At 39.7% G+C, this 18,083-nt stretch overlaps 2 protein-coding genes across 2 annotated transcripts; one reads left to right on the top strand and one right to left on the bottom strand.

Moving 5' to 3' along the window:
- Positions 1 to 239: 239 nt before the first annotated feature.
- Positions 240 to 8,446, top strand: wfs1a (Wolfram syndrome 1a (wolframin)). The gene is made up of 11 exons (XM_015005080.2): positions 240 to 308; positions 996 to 1,508; positions 2,935 to 3,014; positions 3,893 to 4,211; positions 4,400 to 4,480; positions 4,557 to 4,696; positions 4,784 to 4,903; positions 5,020 to 5,265; positions 5,356 to 5,634; positions 6,041 to 6,204; positions 6,315 to 8,446. Exons 2-11 carry the CDS (start codon positions 1,001 to 1,003, stop codon positions 7,504 to 7,506), a joined length of 3,129 nt encoding a protein of 1,042 aa, XP_014860566.2. The 5' UTR covers positions 240 to 308; positions 996 to 1,000; the 3' UTR covers positions 7,507 to 8,446.
- Positions 8,447 to 10,292: 1,846 nt separating this feature from the next.
- On the bottom strand, positions 10,293 to 17,380 carry ppp2r2ca (protein phosphatase 2, regulatory subunit B, gamma a). The gene is made up of 9 exons (XM_015005086.2): positions 17,193 to 17,380; positions 15,797 to 15,894; positions 15,502 to 15,685; positions 15,096 to 15,208; positions 14,740 to 14,917; positions 12,942 to 13,106; positions 12,640 to 12,809; positions 12,420 to 12,511; positions 10,293 to 12,175 (listed from the first exon to the last, which is right to left on the bottom strand). The coding sequence occupies exons 1-9, from the start codon at positions 17,254 to 17,256 to the stop codon at positions 11,878 to 11,880; spliced, it is 1,362 nt and encodes a 453-aa protein (XP_014860572.1). The 5' UTR covers positions 17,257 to 17,380; the 3' UTR covers positions 10,293 to 11,877.
- Positions 17,381 to 18,083: the final 703 nt, after the last annotated feature.

Here is an 18,083-nt window from a genome sequence, read left to right as displayed (position 1 = left end):
ATTGGTGGAAATTTTGTACAAATGTGGAGCTCAGACATTAAAATAATTGTTGAGATTCCACAAACTGGTTAGGACATTCACAAATAGGTTCACATAACTTATTAATTATTAAATAAGTTGCTATTTTCATTGCTGTTCATTGGACCTTCTAATATTGGAGAGCCTATTTTAGGAGTGGGCGGGTCATAAAGTTGTGGTGTAGTCTGACAGCAGCCTGTGAGTGTCTCCTTACTGGGATCCTTCTGGTACAGACGGAGTATGGAGTCAAACATACGAATCCAGGAGCGTTAATCATGAACATTTAGTTGGTAAGTACTTTTTTTTTAAATAACATTGCGAGAGCAGTGTTGGTGCAGAAGTTGGTGGTTTACAGGCACTTTTATTAATTTGGGAAGTCGTTAGTGTACCAAACCTGTACAACAAATTCAAATATTATTGACAAGTTATTATTAATACTCAATTCACTAAGTGACACATATTAATGTCAGGCCTTCGTTTCCATTAATTATGACAAGTGACATTTAATATTAAAACACCAGACCACTAAAAATACATTCTTATGCAGATACGTGAATGTAATTATAGCATATAATTACTGAATACGACTGTACATCTTTCTAAATTCTATGTATCTCCCAAAATTCTAAACAGAGTGTTTTTGTTCTTGTTTTTATGTAGAATATGCACATCTAGCTCCTAAATCTAACCCTTGCTTATTCAATGAAATGTTAAATATGTTTCCCAAAAAAAACCTTACTTAGGTAAAATTTCTTAACAAGACAAAAAAATTCAGTAATTAAAAACAGAAAGTATTAGAGCTAAAAGAAAAATGTTGTACACAAAAATAATGTCAAAGACGCCACCTATTCCATATTTTAGCTGTTTTATGATTTAAAACTAAAAACATTATTTCATTATCTCACAAAACCTTTTCACACTCTGACTCTTCATGATTCTTCCTGACACATGCTTTTGAATCTTCCTGACTCTTTTAGGAAAAATGGAGAAGGATTCCGAGTCTCCATCCTCCTCTGCCAGCACCACGGGTCCGTGCCCTGTCCTGAAGGGATCCTCACCAGCGCCGAAACAGATTCCTTCTCCCCCTGCAGCTAATAAACCTGCTGCACCTTCTCAGCCTGACAAATCAACATCTCCATCAAGTCCCAGAAAATTATCTGATTTCTCTTCATCATCCACACAAGCTATTCATTTGGATAAATCAAAGCCAGAGTCTTTTGCTGAATCTGTGTCCTCAGAATGTTGGTCTGGTGACATAACTGAAAAACCTCATCCGGGTTCGTCCAACACGTCTGTCTCCAAAACAACAAGTATGTCATCTTCTGCAAAATTAAAATCGACCTGTCCTGGATCATCTTGCTCTGGCTCCAAGACTTCCCCCTCCGGAGCTGCTTCCACAAAACGCAGCTTTGCCTCTGTGGCTAAGCAGGTGATAATGCAGGAGAGACTCAGGAAAGCAGAGGAAGAGGATGCAAATGATGAAGAAGATGGTGAGAATCCACTCAAATTAAGTTAGTCACATGTTAACAAAGACAGATGATTATTACTTAAGTTTATATAACAGAGAGGTGGATAAAAAATCTGTCACTGAGCCATTATAAAGAATCCATTCTACCAAGTTTAATGGAGTTATTCATTTAGATCAACGGGAAACTATTTAGGCTATACAATTTTATTTTAAAAAGATCTCACACAAAAGCTATTAATCTAAGTCGAAGTCATTTTTGTTTGTCTTTATAAATTAGAATACTGTTATTGATCATGCCTCAAAATTTGACCAATATTTGCACACACCGATATCAACATCGTAGTTTTTTCTAAATAAAAACTCACTTGTGATTATGTTTCTAACTGAAGTTGAAAGATTGTTTACAATAGTCTTTGCCCATTTCCATGCATACAGACTTACCAGACTGAAATATGTCATTACTATAACATCAAATTTTTACAAGTTCAGGATAATTCATTGATTGACTTGATCACCAAAACAACAATTTTTCAGGATTATTTGCAAACACTCTGATAGTCCTTCTCAAAAGCTTCCCATTGCATTTCCAACGCATGAAGAACAATCTAACCAGAATGTGGTAAACTATGCAACTAGTAGAGGTGATTATTAGAAAGTTAGAAATAAGTATGCATAAAATTCACAATGACAATTATTAAAAGACAAAATAAATAGAAATTAAAACCAAAATTACATCTCATTTATAATAACTTCAAAGATAGTAGTAGAATTAGTAGTAAAATTAACAGAAACACCTAATAGCAATTTACTTTGGTCAGTTTATCTAACAGCCATGTTTTTGGACTGTGGGAGGAGGCTGGACTACCTGTAGAGAAGCATGCATGCTCAGAGAGAACACATAAACTGCACAAGAAGGCTCTGACCATGATTCTAGTCCAGGATCAATTTCTTGTTTAAAGTACGGTGATTCTTATAATGTGTTATAGATGGAGACTTCTGGAGGTAAAACATAAAATGCAGACCTGTGGTGCAGCTCATGGGCTTTATACATACGAATCTCTGGCATCTGAAAAAAAAGACACCTTTGTGATGAAGCACATTCTAGAGACAGGACCGGTTCATATAATAAACAAGTCCTGATGTGACATTTTAGCTGTCTGGTCATCAAGCTGCTCGAGCTCTTAAATTTTATCACATTATAGATTCTCAGGCCAGCAGACGTGTTTAAAGTTTCACGGTTTCACATCTACTCCACCTTTCAGGTTTTTTGATCTTGAGTTACAGGATGCATATCTGACACAATTTTATTGTCACTTAAATGTGAGTCTAGAATAATCCATGCTTAGTAACACTGATACAAGATCATACTACCTATTAGCTAACTCATGAAGAAATAGTTTTATGGACTTTACCTCAATGTCTAATAAACCTGTTTGGTGCCATTTAAGATGAAGAACTAGAAGAAGACCTGAGTGTGGAGCAGATGGAGGAGAAGGCCAACACTGGTGATGCCAGAGCTCAGAGCCGGGTCTGCACACACACACACACACACGCACACACCCACGCACGCACACACACTGACCAACACTTGGCATTGTTGTCAGTCTCACTGGATGACTCAGATGTGGGGTGTTTCTATTTATGCCACCCGCAAGATGATCTCTGGATTCCAGTTTACAACACAACTCTTTCCCTGCTGACAAATCATTTAAAAAATCTGTTTGCAGAATGTTCTAAATTTTCACAAATTGTCAAATGCTTAAATTGTGAGAGACAAAGAAAACTGAGAAGCTGCAGATTGTGTGTGTTTTCTGTGGATAATTATCTTTCAGACACGTCTTTTCATACAGATTACAATAGGACAATAGTTCTAACAAAGTCTCATGAATTAAAGAATCTGACATACCCTATAACACATGTCCATCATTGTTTATTGATGCTTAGGTAAATGTGGTCTGGTTTTGTTCATTTATCTACAAGACTTGGTAACACTGTGTGAAATGATTGTTTTATCTGTTTCACAACTCACAGAAAGGCAGAGGACAGATTTGATGACAACTGTGTGAGAAGAAAGTTACGTAAAGATGGTTAAGATTAGAAAACAGACACTTGATATGTCCTGGAGTGCTCAGCTGCCCCTGTTACTTAGTCGAGACAGAAAGACACACAGCAATGGGGCTGCAGGATTCTGTTTTTCGAAGTCATTTCTTTATGTGGCTCTGACATTGGCTACACTGGAACAAAACAATTAACCATAAAAGTTCTCCCTTTACAGAACCTTTCACACACATATTAAGTTTGCACATGTACAAACCTGTTTGTATATGTTAACAATTGAAATCCTGTGGTGAAGCAAAAAACTGCAAACCCTCTTCATCAAAAGTAACCGTCTCTCCCCCTTTCCAGTTGGGTCAGCACTTCTTGATGCTTGCTGAAGAAAAAGACCCAGACCTCAACAACCTCCTGGCAGTTAACTGGCTAATCAAAGCAGCTAAACAGGGAAGGATGTCCGCAGCGAGACTTCTTCAGCGCTGCTGGATCCAGAAAAAGGGAGTAACTCCAGAAAATGAGGCTGACATGCGCAAGTTGTCAAAAGAGGGCAAGTTTGAGCTGGCAGTACGCAAAGCAGCCATGATGATGTACTGGAGGCTCAACCCAGACAGGAAGAAAAAAGTGGCTGTCTCTGAGCTGCTCCAAAATGTCAGCCAGGTGAACGCAGTGCCAGGTAGGTGACAGAAACAGTTGCAGAATATATAGTAATGCGATATCAGTTGTGTCTGTTGTACTGTACTCTTCTCCAACTAATGTATCATTCTATAAGACATTTTAGTTATTTCAATGTTCGCAGCTGTCTTCAAGTGTCCCACTGCATGTCTGCATCCATTTATTGGATTTTTGGGTATTTCTCACCAGCAGGGGGCACAGCAACCAGAATCCCTGCTCCTACTTCGGGCCAGACCCAGAAAATAATAGAGAGCATGGTCAGCACTGATGGTAAGTATATAAATGAAAAAAAAAATCAGGAGCAGCATGTGTTCTTTTGTATAATTGCATTATATGGACTTCACAGCCAAACAGCTTGTGGACCTGGATGACTTTGTTGAAATGACGAAAAAATATGCACAAGGCATTGTCCCTACTGTCCCTCAATATGGAAGCCAGGACTCATCAGAAATTGAAAGTCCCGACCTGCTGGATAGAAAAGGGAAGGTAAAGCTGCCTTTTCCCTAACAAGTGCTTTTTATATGTAGTATTTGCGTAATGACGACAGTGTGTTTGTGTGATTATGTGTCAAAGGACAAGGCAGGGGTAGTCCCTAAAGAACATAAGAAGGTCCAGAAACATTCTTGGAGCTTTGATTACAGTGGGATGCTGCCGGACGCCAAGCATACAAATGCCATGAAGTCACACCTGATGGTAAAATGACTGAGAGAATGTGTAGAGACTTCATTTCTCTTAATAAATTTTACTTTCAAACTCTTCTTGGTTTGTACATGACACTTTCCCTCTTCTTTTCTTCCTGTCCACCTCAGATGCTGCAGTACCCACTTCATGCAGTTATTGAGATGAAGGAGCATCTGTTTGACTGGGCATCGAGGGCAGGCGTCCAGTGGCTGAGCACCCTCATCCCTACGCAACATGTCAACGCCCTCATTTTCTTCTTTATCATCAGCAACCTGACCGTTGACCTGTTTGCCTTTGTTATACCCCTGCTTGTCTTTTACCTTTCCTTCGTTGCCATGATTATCTGCACTCTAAGGATCTTCCAGAGTAGCAAGGTTAATCTAAGGCTTTCGTCTTTCATGACGGTGCATTTAGTTCAAATCAGTTAAATCAAATAAATGGACAAACATACTTCTTCTTTCCAGACATGGGAGAACTTCAAAGCCTTGACATCCCTGCTGACTCGTTTCGAACCAGGTCTTGATGTGGAGCAGGCAGAGACCAACTTTGGTTGGAACAACCTGGAGCAATACCTTTACTTTATCTTTTCCGTCTTTTTTGTCATTTTCTCCTTCCCTGTCGCTGACAAGAAATGGATCCCTTGTTCTGAGCTCTCCACCGTGGCAATTTTCTTCACAGTTCTCAGCTATTACAGCCTCAGCCCAGCTGCAGCAGCATATGCACGTCGTGCAATCTTCATAGAGGTATTTGATAGAAGGATTTAAATCACACTTTTTAGATTAACTGCAAGCGTATTTAATGTTTATGAGGTGACCTTCAAAGCAGTTATCTCACATTTAGATTGATCATTTCACTTCATTTCAGTTTTAAGTTAGACTGTGGTTTGTTCTTTTACAAGTTGAGAAGTTATTCATTTGATCGGCCTCTAGATCCAAAATACTGTGCTGTACTCTTACTATTCAACCTTAAACCTGTTCGCATTTGGTCGCAATAGAACCACAAGCCGTGTGTTCTAGTTGTGTTTTATGTGACCGTGCTTTGTCCACACCTAAATAAAACAGAGAATTGTAGGCAAATTTTCAAATTGAATATTCTGCTTTTATTTTAGTAATGATATATGACTAAAATATGACTGGGTGTTCATCTTAGGTAGCCTCAAATCTGTGTTGCCTGACACAATTACTGCCAGAGGACATGACAGGACTTCGTTTTCTTGGACACACATTTACCACAGTGCCGCTTGGGGAATCTGTGGTACTGAAGCTCAGCATCCCCTGCCTTCTGTATATCTACCTTTTCTACCTGTTTTTCAGGTGAGTGGAGTTTGACCTGACAGACAAACCGATTATATGTACTAAAAACTGTCCTGCGTGGTTTGTCATTACTAATTAGTTGAATTTTTCTTTTTTTCTTCTCACTGTAGCATGGCAAGAACCCGTGGATTTCGGGGGACCTACTGCTTCCTGATCCCATATCTTGTATGCTTCATGTGGTGTGAGTTTTCAGTGGTCCTCCTACAAAACTCCTCTGCTGTTGGATTAATCCGCACCTGTGTAGCATACTTCCTCTTCCTGTTTGCACTCCCAGCTCTGGTGTTTGGCCTTGCCATCATGCTCTTCATCCAGCTGTTTAAATGGTTCATAGAGCTAGAGTTGACAAAGATGATTGTGACCCTGGTGATATGTGCAATTCCTGTCACTCTGCGGCTTTGGACACGATTCAGCATGTCTATTTTGGATGTTCTGCGCTCATTTACGCAATGGGGTCCAGTCAAATTCATCTTACTCTGCATTTCCATGGTGATCCTGTTCTTCTCGGTATATGTATACCATGCGGAGGGACAGAAGGTGTACAACTCCACTCTGACATGGAACCAGTACAGCCAGGCCTGTGGGCCTCCAGCCTGGGAAAGCAAAGGCATGGCTCAGACTCAGATATTCTGCAGCCACCTGCAAGGGCACAGAGTCACCTGGACTGGACGCTTTAGACACGTCCGGATTGCTGAGACAGAAAACGGTGCGCAGTCTGTCATTAATATGCTGCCAGTGTTTATTGGGGACTGGATGCGCTGCTTGTACGGTGAGACATATCCCAAGTGTGACCTAAAGAATACATCACAGGCAAACTCAACGGCAGTGGAAAAAGCAAACAGTTCTTTGTCAGGTCCAGTTTCTCTGGTCACACTGATTAAAATGCAAGAAGAAGAGGAGTTGTGTCAAATTAAGGCTTTAGCCAAGCACACCTGTCACGTCAAGCGTTTTGACAGCTATCGGTTTGAGGTGACGGTGGGAATTATCCAAGATGGAAGCTCAGGAGCAGAGGATGCAGCCAGAGATATAATCCTCATGGCCAGCAATGAGTTTAGACAAGTTCTGCTCAATCTGAAACCTGGTAACATAGTAGAATTCAGTACTAAGCTGGACGGACGTTTAGGAGCAAAGGCTCCGGCCTTTGAGCTCAAGGCTATCCACTGCCTCGACTGTGCTTCTTCATGGCTGACTGGAGGTAGGCAGGTGAAGATCGAGAGAGACTTCAGGCGTACAACAGTTAGAGCCTTCAAGTTTGCATTTGACTTTTTCTTCTCACCTTTCCTGTCAGCAGAAATCCGTACCTGAGATTAAACAGACAACAAGAAACCCAATCTTTTTTTTTTTTTTTTTTTTTTTTTTTACGAAAGGATTTTAAAATATAATAGAAAATCCTAACTGGTTTGTGATTAAGTCATAAGATGATTTTGGAAAAAGTAATATCTTAAAACTTAAGGCAAGCCTTTCTATGTTTTCCTAACAAGTTTGCATGCAAACCTTTTCCCTGATAACCAGAGCGAGCAATCTTGTCATCAGCATTAGCGCTGTAGCTAAGCCAGTTAAAGCTGCACACAAACCTAAATCCTTCCTCCTTCTACAGAAAAACATTTGCAACCACCGGATCTTATGTTTAGCTGTTTACAATTATTTAGTAAATATACTGATTTAATGTACACTCCATATAAAAATACCAGCCTTATCATTACCAAAATGTAACAAAAAAAAATTGTAAATTCATAATTACATTTAAAATCTTATATTTGTGATTAAAATGATAATATTTCAAATGGTTTTGATAACCCTCTAGATTTATTTTTTTATTTTATACCTCTGGAGAGTCAGAGATGGTGGGTGGACATCTGTTTACATTAAAACATTACCTTAGCTGAAGTCCAACTTGTCAGAGTAATGTTGATGATGCTGGGTCTTTATGTCTTGTGCCATTGAGCGATGGTGGCGACCGAAGTAGGAGTTTGCCTTGCAAGTAGTCAGTAACTTGTTGTTTTGAGACACTGCCCTTCTATCTTTGTTGTTGTGTCCTTGGGCAAGACACTTTACCCACCTTACCTGCTGGTGGTGGTCAGAAGAACAGATGGTGCTGGTATAGCAGCCTTGCCCCATGGTAACTGTGGCTACAATGCAGTAGCTAGTCATCATCATCAGCATGTGAATGTGTGTGTGAATGGGAATGACTGATTACATTGTAAAGAGTCTTTGAGTTTCCTAATAAAGAGCTAAATAAGTCTGATGTCATTTCATTTCATTATTTACTATATCTGGAATCTGGCATGATGCTTCAGAACTTGTAAGCAAATATTGAGGTGGTTATATAGAAAACAGGTGACAGTCATATGAGCCTGAACCTTGTGTTGATTATAGAATATCCATAATGGAGTCACATGTGTACATCTGTAATTTAAGCTGCTGAATTTTTTGTTGAAATACCATTAAAAAATAGTCCAAGGGTTTACTTTCATAACAATGAACACTATATTTAATCTTCTGAGCCAGGATTTAACTCTAATTGGTGCAACATTTACTAACAACAAAGAGCCGAATTTGGAGTCTTGTTCTTTGTTAGAATAAAAGTATGACCCATTTAAGATAAACACCCAGACAAAAATAGACATGTTTTCAGATAGTTTTATTAATGCACATTCCTTTCATCCATGAATAAGGTTTTTGTACATTTACATCTTTTATTTTTATTTTTTTTAGTATGATAGATATACACATAAGAAGCACTGAGTAATGGTAACATGCTGCTGCTGCTGCTGATGGTGCTGCTGTGACTCTGAACTTAATGTCTCTCCCAGCTGAATGGCGGTGGGTATGACAGATTTACAAGTCACTCAATGACAACTTAAGCCATTTTGTGTGTGTTTTTTCACATTTGTGTTGAGCTGCAATTTAAAAAAAAACAAAACAAAAAAAACATGTAATGCACATTTGTGTCCTTAGTCAGAAACAGAAACAGTAAATGTACTGACAGATGTGAGAAACTGTTGCCCATTCAAAGCTCAGGTTTCAAAAGATCCAAAATTGTTCACCACTTCTGCAATAATTTTGTTTCTCCTCCATATATGGTCAACATGCAGACAGCTCAATAATCTTATCAGGACCAAGGTCACTTGAGAACAATGTACTGCACCCTAGGAAATAAAACCATTCCACACCTATAGCTTTCATTTGTCGCAACCCAGAGCAGCAACCGGCACTGTGAGGTATCAGCTATGACAACAATAATTGCTGTGATACACTATGATAAATTTACATTATAATAAGTTTTTGGACAGTAATGATCTTTCAATGATGCATACAATGAGCTATTGCACTGATGATGACCTCTGACCCTCAACCACACTAATAATGAGAACAAAACAGTTTTCAGCTTGGATACAGCTGAGTCAGGGTTTTTCTTTTTCTTCTTTTATAAACAATGTGCAAGTTTTCCTTGATTGTGAGATCCCTTTTTAAAATGTGCTTCTCCATTATAAAATGAACAAGGCTCATTTTGATTTTCACACATTATAACAGTTACATTTTTGTCTTATTCACAGTAGTTTGCCAAAGTAGTCATAAACCTTAAAACTTTTTCATCAATTTGTCATCTTACACCCACACACTTCTCTGCAAGTGAAGAAACAACACAACATAGTGCATGATTCTGAAATGAGCGGAATAAGATGCATGGTTTTCAAAAATATATACAATTAAAAATAATTAGTCAGCTGTCCATTTATATCAAAACCATTTCCTTTTATACTCTTAAGTGAAACAAAGTGCTGTCAAATGCCTTCAGAACTTATCTAATCAATAATTACACTCCATCTGTGTGCAGTGGAATCTCAGGAAAAATCCAATTGCTCTGTGAAGGCCACAGAGGGTTGTTAGAGAGAATAAACAGCATCAGAAAGACCAAGAAACAACTAAGAAACATACCAGTAGTAAAGAAGTTTAAAGCAAGGTAAACCAAGCTTTGGACATCCTATTGAGATGTGAAGAGTATTATCTAAAACTCTAAACCTATACAAGATATCTGACCAAGCCATAAGAAGTTCTGTTTGCACTTTGGCGCAAACAATGTAGGGGACACAACAAATATGAAAAACTTGGGTTGCATCACATGAGACCAAAAGCGAACTTTTTGGCCTTTGTGCAAAATGTTGGACGTAAAAACAGGCAAGAGTCAGATACAGGGCAATCCTGTAAGAAAACTTAACAGGCTGTAAAAGACTTCAGTCTGAGGTGGAGGCCCACCTTACGGCAGTAAAATTACCCTAAAACAACAAACAAACAGAGCCTTCTTAGAATGGTTTAGTTGAAAGTAAATTTCTGCTAAAACGGCTCTGTCAAAGAATTAAGTCCAGTTGGATATCTGTGAGAGGACTTAAAAATCTAAGATCACAAAAACTCTTTTTACCATCCGAATAAGTTGAAGCAAAGAAAAAATTGGCAAAAATGTAAGTTTGTTGATGTGCAAGGGTGGCATAGATACACTTACACCAATAATTGAAGCAAAAATGCTTCTTCAAAGCATGGATTCAAAAGGGCTGATTTAAATTTTTTTTTTTTAAAAACCATGTATCCCCATACCTTTCACTTTATAGACATGCATCGCTTTGTGCTGACTTTTCACAAAACATTGGAGATAGCGGTTGTGACATGACGAAATATAAAAATGTTAAGGTACCTGAACACTTTCGCAGGGCACTATTTGTTTGAATATCATCAGCCTTTATCTGGGCATAAGTAGGAAACACAACAAAAGACTAACAGTTGCATTATACTTGATTCACCAAGCCCTCTCCTCCATCCAAAACTTTGAATGTATTGCTACACAATAATAACCATGTTGGGATATCGTAACTTTTCTGCATGAGATGCTCATTTACAGTGTACACAACAAAATCTGTTTGAAGCAAAGAGGTACTGTTTTTAAGAAATCAACACAGATATATACAGCTAACTGTAAAAAGTGTACATGTGTTACCTGCCTAAGGAAAATGATCATGTTTTATAGCAGGAGTACCGCTGAACTGTTGTTGGTGATATTATCTCAATGTGAACAGATCATGTATGAATTATGTGTATAATCTCCAAGAGCACTGCTCTAAAGGAGAGTATCAATAGCTGTTGTTACTCAGCAGAGAAAATAAAGACATTGCAAAGAAACATTCACTTACACCATTCCTAACATTCCACATTTAAAAAAATAAAATAAAAATGTTGAATGCAATGTCTCGTAAAGTCATCCAGTTATGTCAGGAGCATCACACATTTCTGTACTGAAGCGCTTTCCGTTCTATGTGTAAAAGAGTAGATTAGTGAGCGGTGCAACACTGTGTGATTAACAGCACTGAGTCATTGCAGATGGAGAGGTGTCCCTGCACCTTCTTCACTGCTTCTGCAGAAGGAAATTACACAAACATCTTGGAAAAGTGGGAGTAGAGTGCAGCAAAAAAATGAAGTCCCAATTGCCACTAGAGACATGAGCACATCTCAGGGCCGAAAAAAAAAAAAACTATTAGACGCCATTCCTCAGTTATTAACTTCATTTAGATCAATAATCAGTCTGCTATTTAGTCATTAAGGATAAACCCCCATTTTCAGAGGCTGCATCTCTCACATGCACTCCTTAAACACTGAAACTGTTTCAAGTTTGTGTCTGCATTCCTGCTACTGCGTCTGCGCGTCGGGATTGACACGATCCTGAAAGATGTATAGGTTGTTGGTGGCTGCAATAGCAATTATATTCTCCTCAGGGTGCCAGGCCATGTGCAGGATTTTCTTTGTGAAGTCCAGGCTGTCGACGCCTACGTCCCCACGGCGTCGCTTCCCTCCCGTGTACACCCGGCGCGTCCGCAGCACAGCCCGAGGCTTGCTGTTCTCCCTCCATGCCTCCAGGGTAACGCCCCGGCCCGTCTCGCGATCGAACATCCGGAAAAAGCTGTTGTACGCCCCCGTCATGATCACACTGGGTTACAAGAGAACAGGAAGAAAGATTTGTCATGGGCCAGAGAAGAGGGCAGCAAGGAAGCCAAACAGGGTGAGAAGATTGATCTGATGTAGCCAAAGACTGTCTTCAACATTGATTGAGATGTCAGATAATGTCAGAACCAGGCGATTAGTAGAGTCACGGTGATTAGCACTGACACATTCATCTAATTTGCTTTTAAATGTAATTATTCTGCAAACTGTCTCCACCAGTCAACACTTACCTGTCTGAGCTGTTCCAGACACATTCAAATTTATCAAAGATGCAATCATTCTCATAGAGGGAACACAGTTTACTCCTCAGGTATTCGTGGACCTGGGAAAGATAAAGACTCGGTCAGCCACCGCCTTCAGAAATCAGCATACGCAGAGCTGTAAAACTTCATCATTCCTACATCATATACCAGATGGTGGGCATCTGAAATCAAAGTAGTATCATCTTACTTGGTAGGTTTCAACTGGGCCTTTGTCCATATTCAAGTCCCACACCTTAGCAGTCAAGTAATCTCTTGTTAGCAGGTAGCGCCCACTATGGCTGAACTTAACATCCGACACAGAGGAAATAATCTCTGAGAAGAATGAACGGCTTCCGGGATCTTCAGGCTCCTCAAAAACTTCAGAAACACAATGTACAACTAGTCAGTTACACATATACAGATTTTGCTTTGGTTTTCTGCCTGGAATTCTTTATCCCCTCTCCCATTGTTTACTACAATACATTTTTTAATTTGCAAAAACATGCTCACGTTTGGTATGTCTGTCACAGAGAGCCGAGGCCCTCATATCACAGAGGCGCAGGGTCCCCTTGCTGCTGCTGTACACAAACAGATGGCAGTGGTGAGGGTGGAACTCTGCTGCTGTGATCACCTCTGTCAGGTCCTCCATGTTGGCAGGTTTGATGTCTACAATGTCTGGGAAGAAGTTTCATCAAGGAAAATAAGGGCAACAAAAATAACAATGATGTTTTGCTATGACGTGCACGTCGTTTCTTTTTGTTCCAGACGTTTTTATTGTATGATTGTTCACCGTAAACAGCAACCAAACAACGCATCCCATTCAGCTCTAACATGGCTGCACAATCTGTTCCTCAGTTTGTTCTATTTGTGTTCTAGTGGTCCTACGAGGCTCAGCAGAAAGTGTGCTGCTGAGTGAATAATTCAAACTAGTCTTCCATAGATGTGTCTGAGATTTTCTAGGTCAGCTTCCGTTTGAATGGGGAAACACCAAAGGCAGTCTGTATAACATGCTGCAACCTGCACTGAAATCACAGTGAGCGGCAGTCTTATCAAAACAAACACCCCATCATATTATTACCATATTATTAACACATAAACACAACTCTATGATGGGTTATGCTGCTTACTGTGGCTATATTTATAATAGAATGTGGTTATATTCTAGACTAGACAAGACTAGAATAGAATAGAATAGAATAGAATAGAATAGAATAGAATAGAATAGAATAGAATAGAATAGAAAAGAACATAATTTATTGTTCCACTGTGGGAGAATTCAGGTGTCTGAGTAGCAAAGTGAATTACAAATGGAAGCATGCAAATTACAAAATGATTAAATTATAGCATACATAACAGCATGAATGATTAAGTCTTTTCAAAATGAGCATTACGGCACATTCAGTTCTGCAATGTAACAAAATTTGCTGTATATGTTGCCGCACTTGTGGTTGCTTCAAAATGTGACTAACAAGATTTAGTGCGCACAGCTAAGTCAAAGTCAAACGTACTTATATCACACATTTAAAACAACAACGGTTAAAAATGTGTAATGTTTGTGTTTGTGCCTGTCCTCTGTGCTTTTATCTGGAGCTCAGAGCAGTTCGTAGTGCTTAGTTCGCAGACCTCAGTCATCTAGCGAGATCGTACCAGTTCAGAAGATCAGGAAAAATACAAAGGTGCTGCTAACCCTCGCAAAACCTTGAAAAAAATAAAAACATTTTTGTAAATAAATTTGCTATTTATCATTATTTATTGTTTTTAATAATCTTCAAAATAAAAGCATATTAATTTAACTGGAGATATTAAATTTATTAGATTGCTTAATAACCTTCGCGTTGTTTTAAGAGACAGAGTCATTTAGACTCCAAGCAATTTTTTTACTGTGTGCAGTCAGACAGGGTCGCACTGACCCCATGTGCACTTTTACAAGGTTTTTTTGTGTGTCGTTTTGTAAACTGACAGTCTAACAGGACCTCGTCACTACCCGACCGTGACTTTGGCCGTGGTTTTCCTGGGCTCCACGCGTGAGGGTTAAACAAAATGAATTGGTTACTGCGGTTTTAAACATATCTGTTGCACTGATTTTGCTTGTCCAAATAGAAAAAAGATACATTGGTGAATTCTGAAGATTCATTTTAAATATTTATCTCTTCTTCAGTGAGAGATAAAGTGTCAAACGAAGATCTGAGATAATTTCCAAAGTAACCAATAGCAGTTTTTTTGTAGTAACTTGGTCAATCAAATTACTACAAATTATCTTGTAGTAATTTGTGTAAATCATAAAACAAACCAGGAGTGTAAAGGATACTGAAACTACGATCAGTGATGTCCAGATGCCACATATTGATGCGGAGGTCATCAGCAGACAAGTAGGTCTCCCCATCGCTGTTGACGGAGATGGAGTTGATGTGGTATGTGTGTCCATTTGCAAACACCCGCCTGGGGCGAACTTCTACCATCAGATCTGTTGGCTTCAGCACTGGCACCTTAAACAGAAAGTTAAAGAGTCAAGATGGAAAAAACGTATGCAGATGAGAAAGGGCAGAACTAAAGTACACAATGTGGTAGAACCATAAGGTAAAGAACTAATGCATGAAAGGCAAGCAAGTTGTTTTTTACATCAAATGTGTTAGCGGGTGTGTAGATGTGTGTGTGCTTCGGTACCCTCAGAGAGGTAATGGTGGAAACATCCTTGATTCGTCCCTCCTCATCTTTCAGATTGTATCCTTCTGGTCTCTTGTCCCTCTCACTGACCTTCCACAGTTTGACGGTTTTATCTGCGAAAGGAACACGGCACAATCTGAGCAGTGATATGGGGTTTGTTTAAACAGAGATGGCAGACCTACAGTGCCTTAAAAAGTATTACCACTGCTCCAAAAAGCACAAAGTAAAATGAGTTCAGTCATAAAGATTTTATTTCAATCACTAAAGAAGATTAAAACCGTTTACTCGCTGTGGGAACATAGTTGTGAAGTTTGAGAACAATGCTGTGGTCTTTTCCTGTGACATTTAAAAAGCCTCCTGCAGAAAATCAATGAGGCTTCCTGTCAGAGTTTGATCTGTTTCTTACCGTTGGTGGAAAGCAGGAAATGTGCGGCATTCTGCTGCGGCAACCATCGGATCTTGTTGATCTTCTCCTCTATCTCCAGACTCTTCAGGTAATCAAAGTCAGGTTCGTGACTCTGAAACGTGCTGTAGACGTTGTACTCTCCCGAGTCCCCCACCTCACCTGCCTCCTCTGACACGCCCTTGGACTAAAAGGAGCAGAAAAACAAGTCATAAACCACTTTTTCGCCATTTGTATTGGTGCGTTATGAAGACAGTCCTGCATGCAGAGAGTTAACATAACAATAAGGTGACCGAACCTCGGTTTCTCTTTGAAAGATGACCACTCGGCCACCTTTATCCCCTGTTGCCAGCAGGTCCCCTGTTTGGTTGAATTCCACTGTAGAGATGACATCGGCTGGAAGGGACACAAGGAAAATGGCACCAGTTACTCAGGAGGGTGGTCAAGATAAACACATAATGACTAAGAAGAATAGAAAGACAACTAAGTCGCAAAGAGCAAACAGACGTGCCGGGCATGGCAACAAACAAGGGTATGAGATTCTTATTGAACGATACTCTCGACTAAAAATACCAGGATACCAGAAATACTATCACTTTTAAAGAAAAATGTATGAAATGATTTAATAGTGTCAATCACTTTTAATCACACAGTAACTCTGTGTTGAAACACAGTAACTCTGTTTTTGCAACCAGAGATACTTCCAAACATTAGAATTTGACTGTATTGTGAAGGAAAATTAGATGATGTTTTTTTCATTCAGTTGACTCACTTCTGTGATTCAGCCAGTCAAATAAAACTCTGGTCGTTTTACCATATTCTCTGTCATCCCATTACCAGGAAATTAAATCATTTGAAATGTATGACTGGTAACTATTTCCTGCCAAGTATTTACATGATAATATCAAAATGTCTGACATCATTTAACTGAGTAGCACTCAACTAGCTTCCGTTCCATTAATGACTTGGTAATTTGTGAATTGACATATTTTCAGGAGAATTTGCTCCATACAGCTGGAGAAAAGTTTGGTCAGTCTTGTACTTCTTGGCAGGAAATACAGGGAGTTACATTAGAAAATTTGAGATATGTTGAAACTGTAGGGTTTTTTTTTAAAGATGTTTAGATGCCTTGATACTGTTCCATATCTAATCCCATACTAATAAAAAACAATGAAATACCCTCACACTGATAGCCCATGCCTGGTTTTTACACAGTGATTTCCAAACAATCAATTAGATTTTTGTTGCAGGCAAGAGAAGATACACTTTACCCAGCTTACATGGAGCAACATGTGAGGAGTAGAGAATAACATTTATCTGTGAAGCACTTTCTGGTGGTGTCTCTTAAAAACCTAACTTATAAAAACTGTATGACAGATTATTTTATACATTTGAAGACTAATTTTCTCAAGCCATTTTATACCTTAATACTGAGCCTTGAATAGTAGCTGTAGTACAAATGAAAAGGAGAAAGAAGATAGGGTCAAACGTAAAGAAACATGAAAATGTCATGATTGATGTGAAATCCAATTTCTGCTAAGCATCACATCATAAATATCCACAAGTAAATTGAGAATAAGTTTCAAAAGTAATATTTGAAATCTAACCACTAAGTGGTGCCATCACGTTCTCCCTGCCAGTCCTATGATTAACCTGTTCGATCTGTAATCTCCACAGAGAGAGCACTGACCCACCTTCTGTGACGTAGTCTCTCAGGAAGGTGTGGTTGATTTTGGGGCTCTCAGCGTCCTCGCCCATCTGAAGAAGAGGGAGGGTGGCCCGCCAGTTCGCCCGTCCTGAGGGGAAGGGTCCAATCTGTAATCTCTCTTCCCGCCCAGGCTCCGCCCATGCTGCTGGGGCCTACTGAAGCATCCTGAACCGAGGCATCCTGGGAAACCGGACAGCAAGACGGAGAAGAAGGGTGAGGAGGAGAAAAGAGGATGGCGAAAATGGGGTTTTAAGAGGAGGACAAAGTAAATGGAGAGCCTGAAGAGATAGATGTTTTTGGAAAGAAAAGAAGAAGAAGGGTCCACATGTCAAAAAGTGTCAGAAATGCACTTCCCACACTAGATAAGTATAACTGTGCTACCAAGGCCTAACTGGTGCTGGAGTAGACCCATGCACTGAGCAGAGGAGCCATGATAACAAACAGCTCGAGCACAGACACAGAATACGAGTCGTGTTGCTGGTTTCAGTAGGCATGCAAAAATGAAGACTGGGCAAATATAAATGCATTCATCCACTCATTCACCCAGAAGCTGTCAGGAGTAGGAAATAATCTCAGGGTGTGGTATTCCTTCCTCTCATATCCGAACACACACACACACACACACAAACACGCACGCACACTTTACAGTCAGATAGTCCTTGACGGAGATCAGAGGAGAATGCAATGTCTTGCCTGTGCTGCAGGAAGAGAGGTGGAGGATGGGGGGACAAGAGGGATCAGGCCCCAGCTCACCTACCAGTCTGCCCGCTGCTGCTGTTCCTGCTGGAGAGTGTGCGTACACGGCCCTCTGCTGCAGTGTGCTCCTGTCGAGGGAAGGGGAAAAGGAATGGATGGAGCAAGGATGGTGGTATGAGGA

The sequence above is a fragment of the Poecilia mexicana genome, unplaced genomic scaffold, assembly GCF_051168715.1.
Source record: "Poecilia mexicana isolate PSO_F unplaced genomic scaffold, ASM5116871v1 scaffold_1, whole genome shotgun sequence".
NCBI lineage: Eukaryota > Metazoa > Chordata > Actinopteri > Cyprinodontiformes > Poeciliidae > Poecilia > Poecilia mexicana.
The sequence above is the reverse complement of the archived record's forward strand: the minus strand, read 5'-3'. Positions and strand labels throughout refer to the sequence as shown.

Excerpts from the sequence above, each read along its gene's own strand:
- wfs1a (XM_015005080.2), top strand. The coding sequence starts at position 1,001 with ATGGAGAAGGATTCCGAGTCTCCATCCTCCTCTGCCAGCACCACGGGT. Across the intron at positions 4,481-4,556 it reads GAGCATGGTCAGCACTGATG|CCAAACAGCTTGTGGACCTG; the intron begins GTAAGTATATAA and ends TGGACTTCACAG. Across the intron at positions 6,205-6,314 it reads CTTTTCTACCTGTTTTTCAG|CATGGCAAGAACCCGTGGAT; the intron begins GTGAGTGGAGTT and ends TTCTCACTGTAG.
- ppp2r2ca (XM_015005086.2), bottom strand. The coding sequence starts at position 17,256 with ATGGGCGAGGACGCTGAGAGCCCCAAAATCAACCACACCTTCCTGAGA. Across the intron at positions 15,686-15,796 it reads TCTTTCAAAGAGAAACCGAG|TCCAAGGGCGTGTCAGAGGA; the intron begins GTTCGGTCACCT and ends TGCTCCTTTTAG. Across the intron at positions 12,512-12,639 it reads GCCCAGTTGAAACCTACCAA|GTCCACGAATACCTGAGGAG; the intron begins GTAAGATGATAC and ends TATCTTTCCCAG.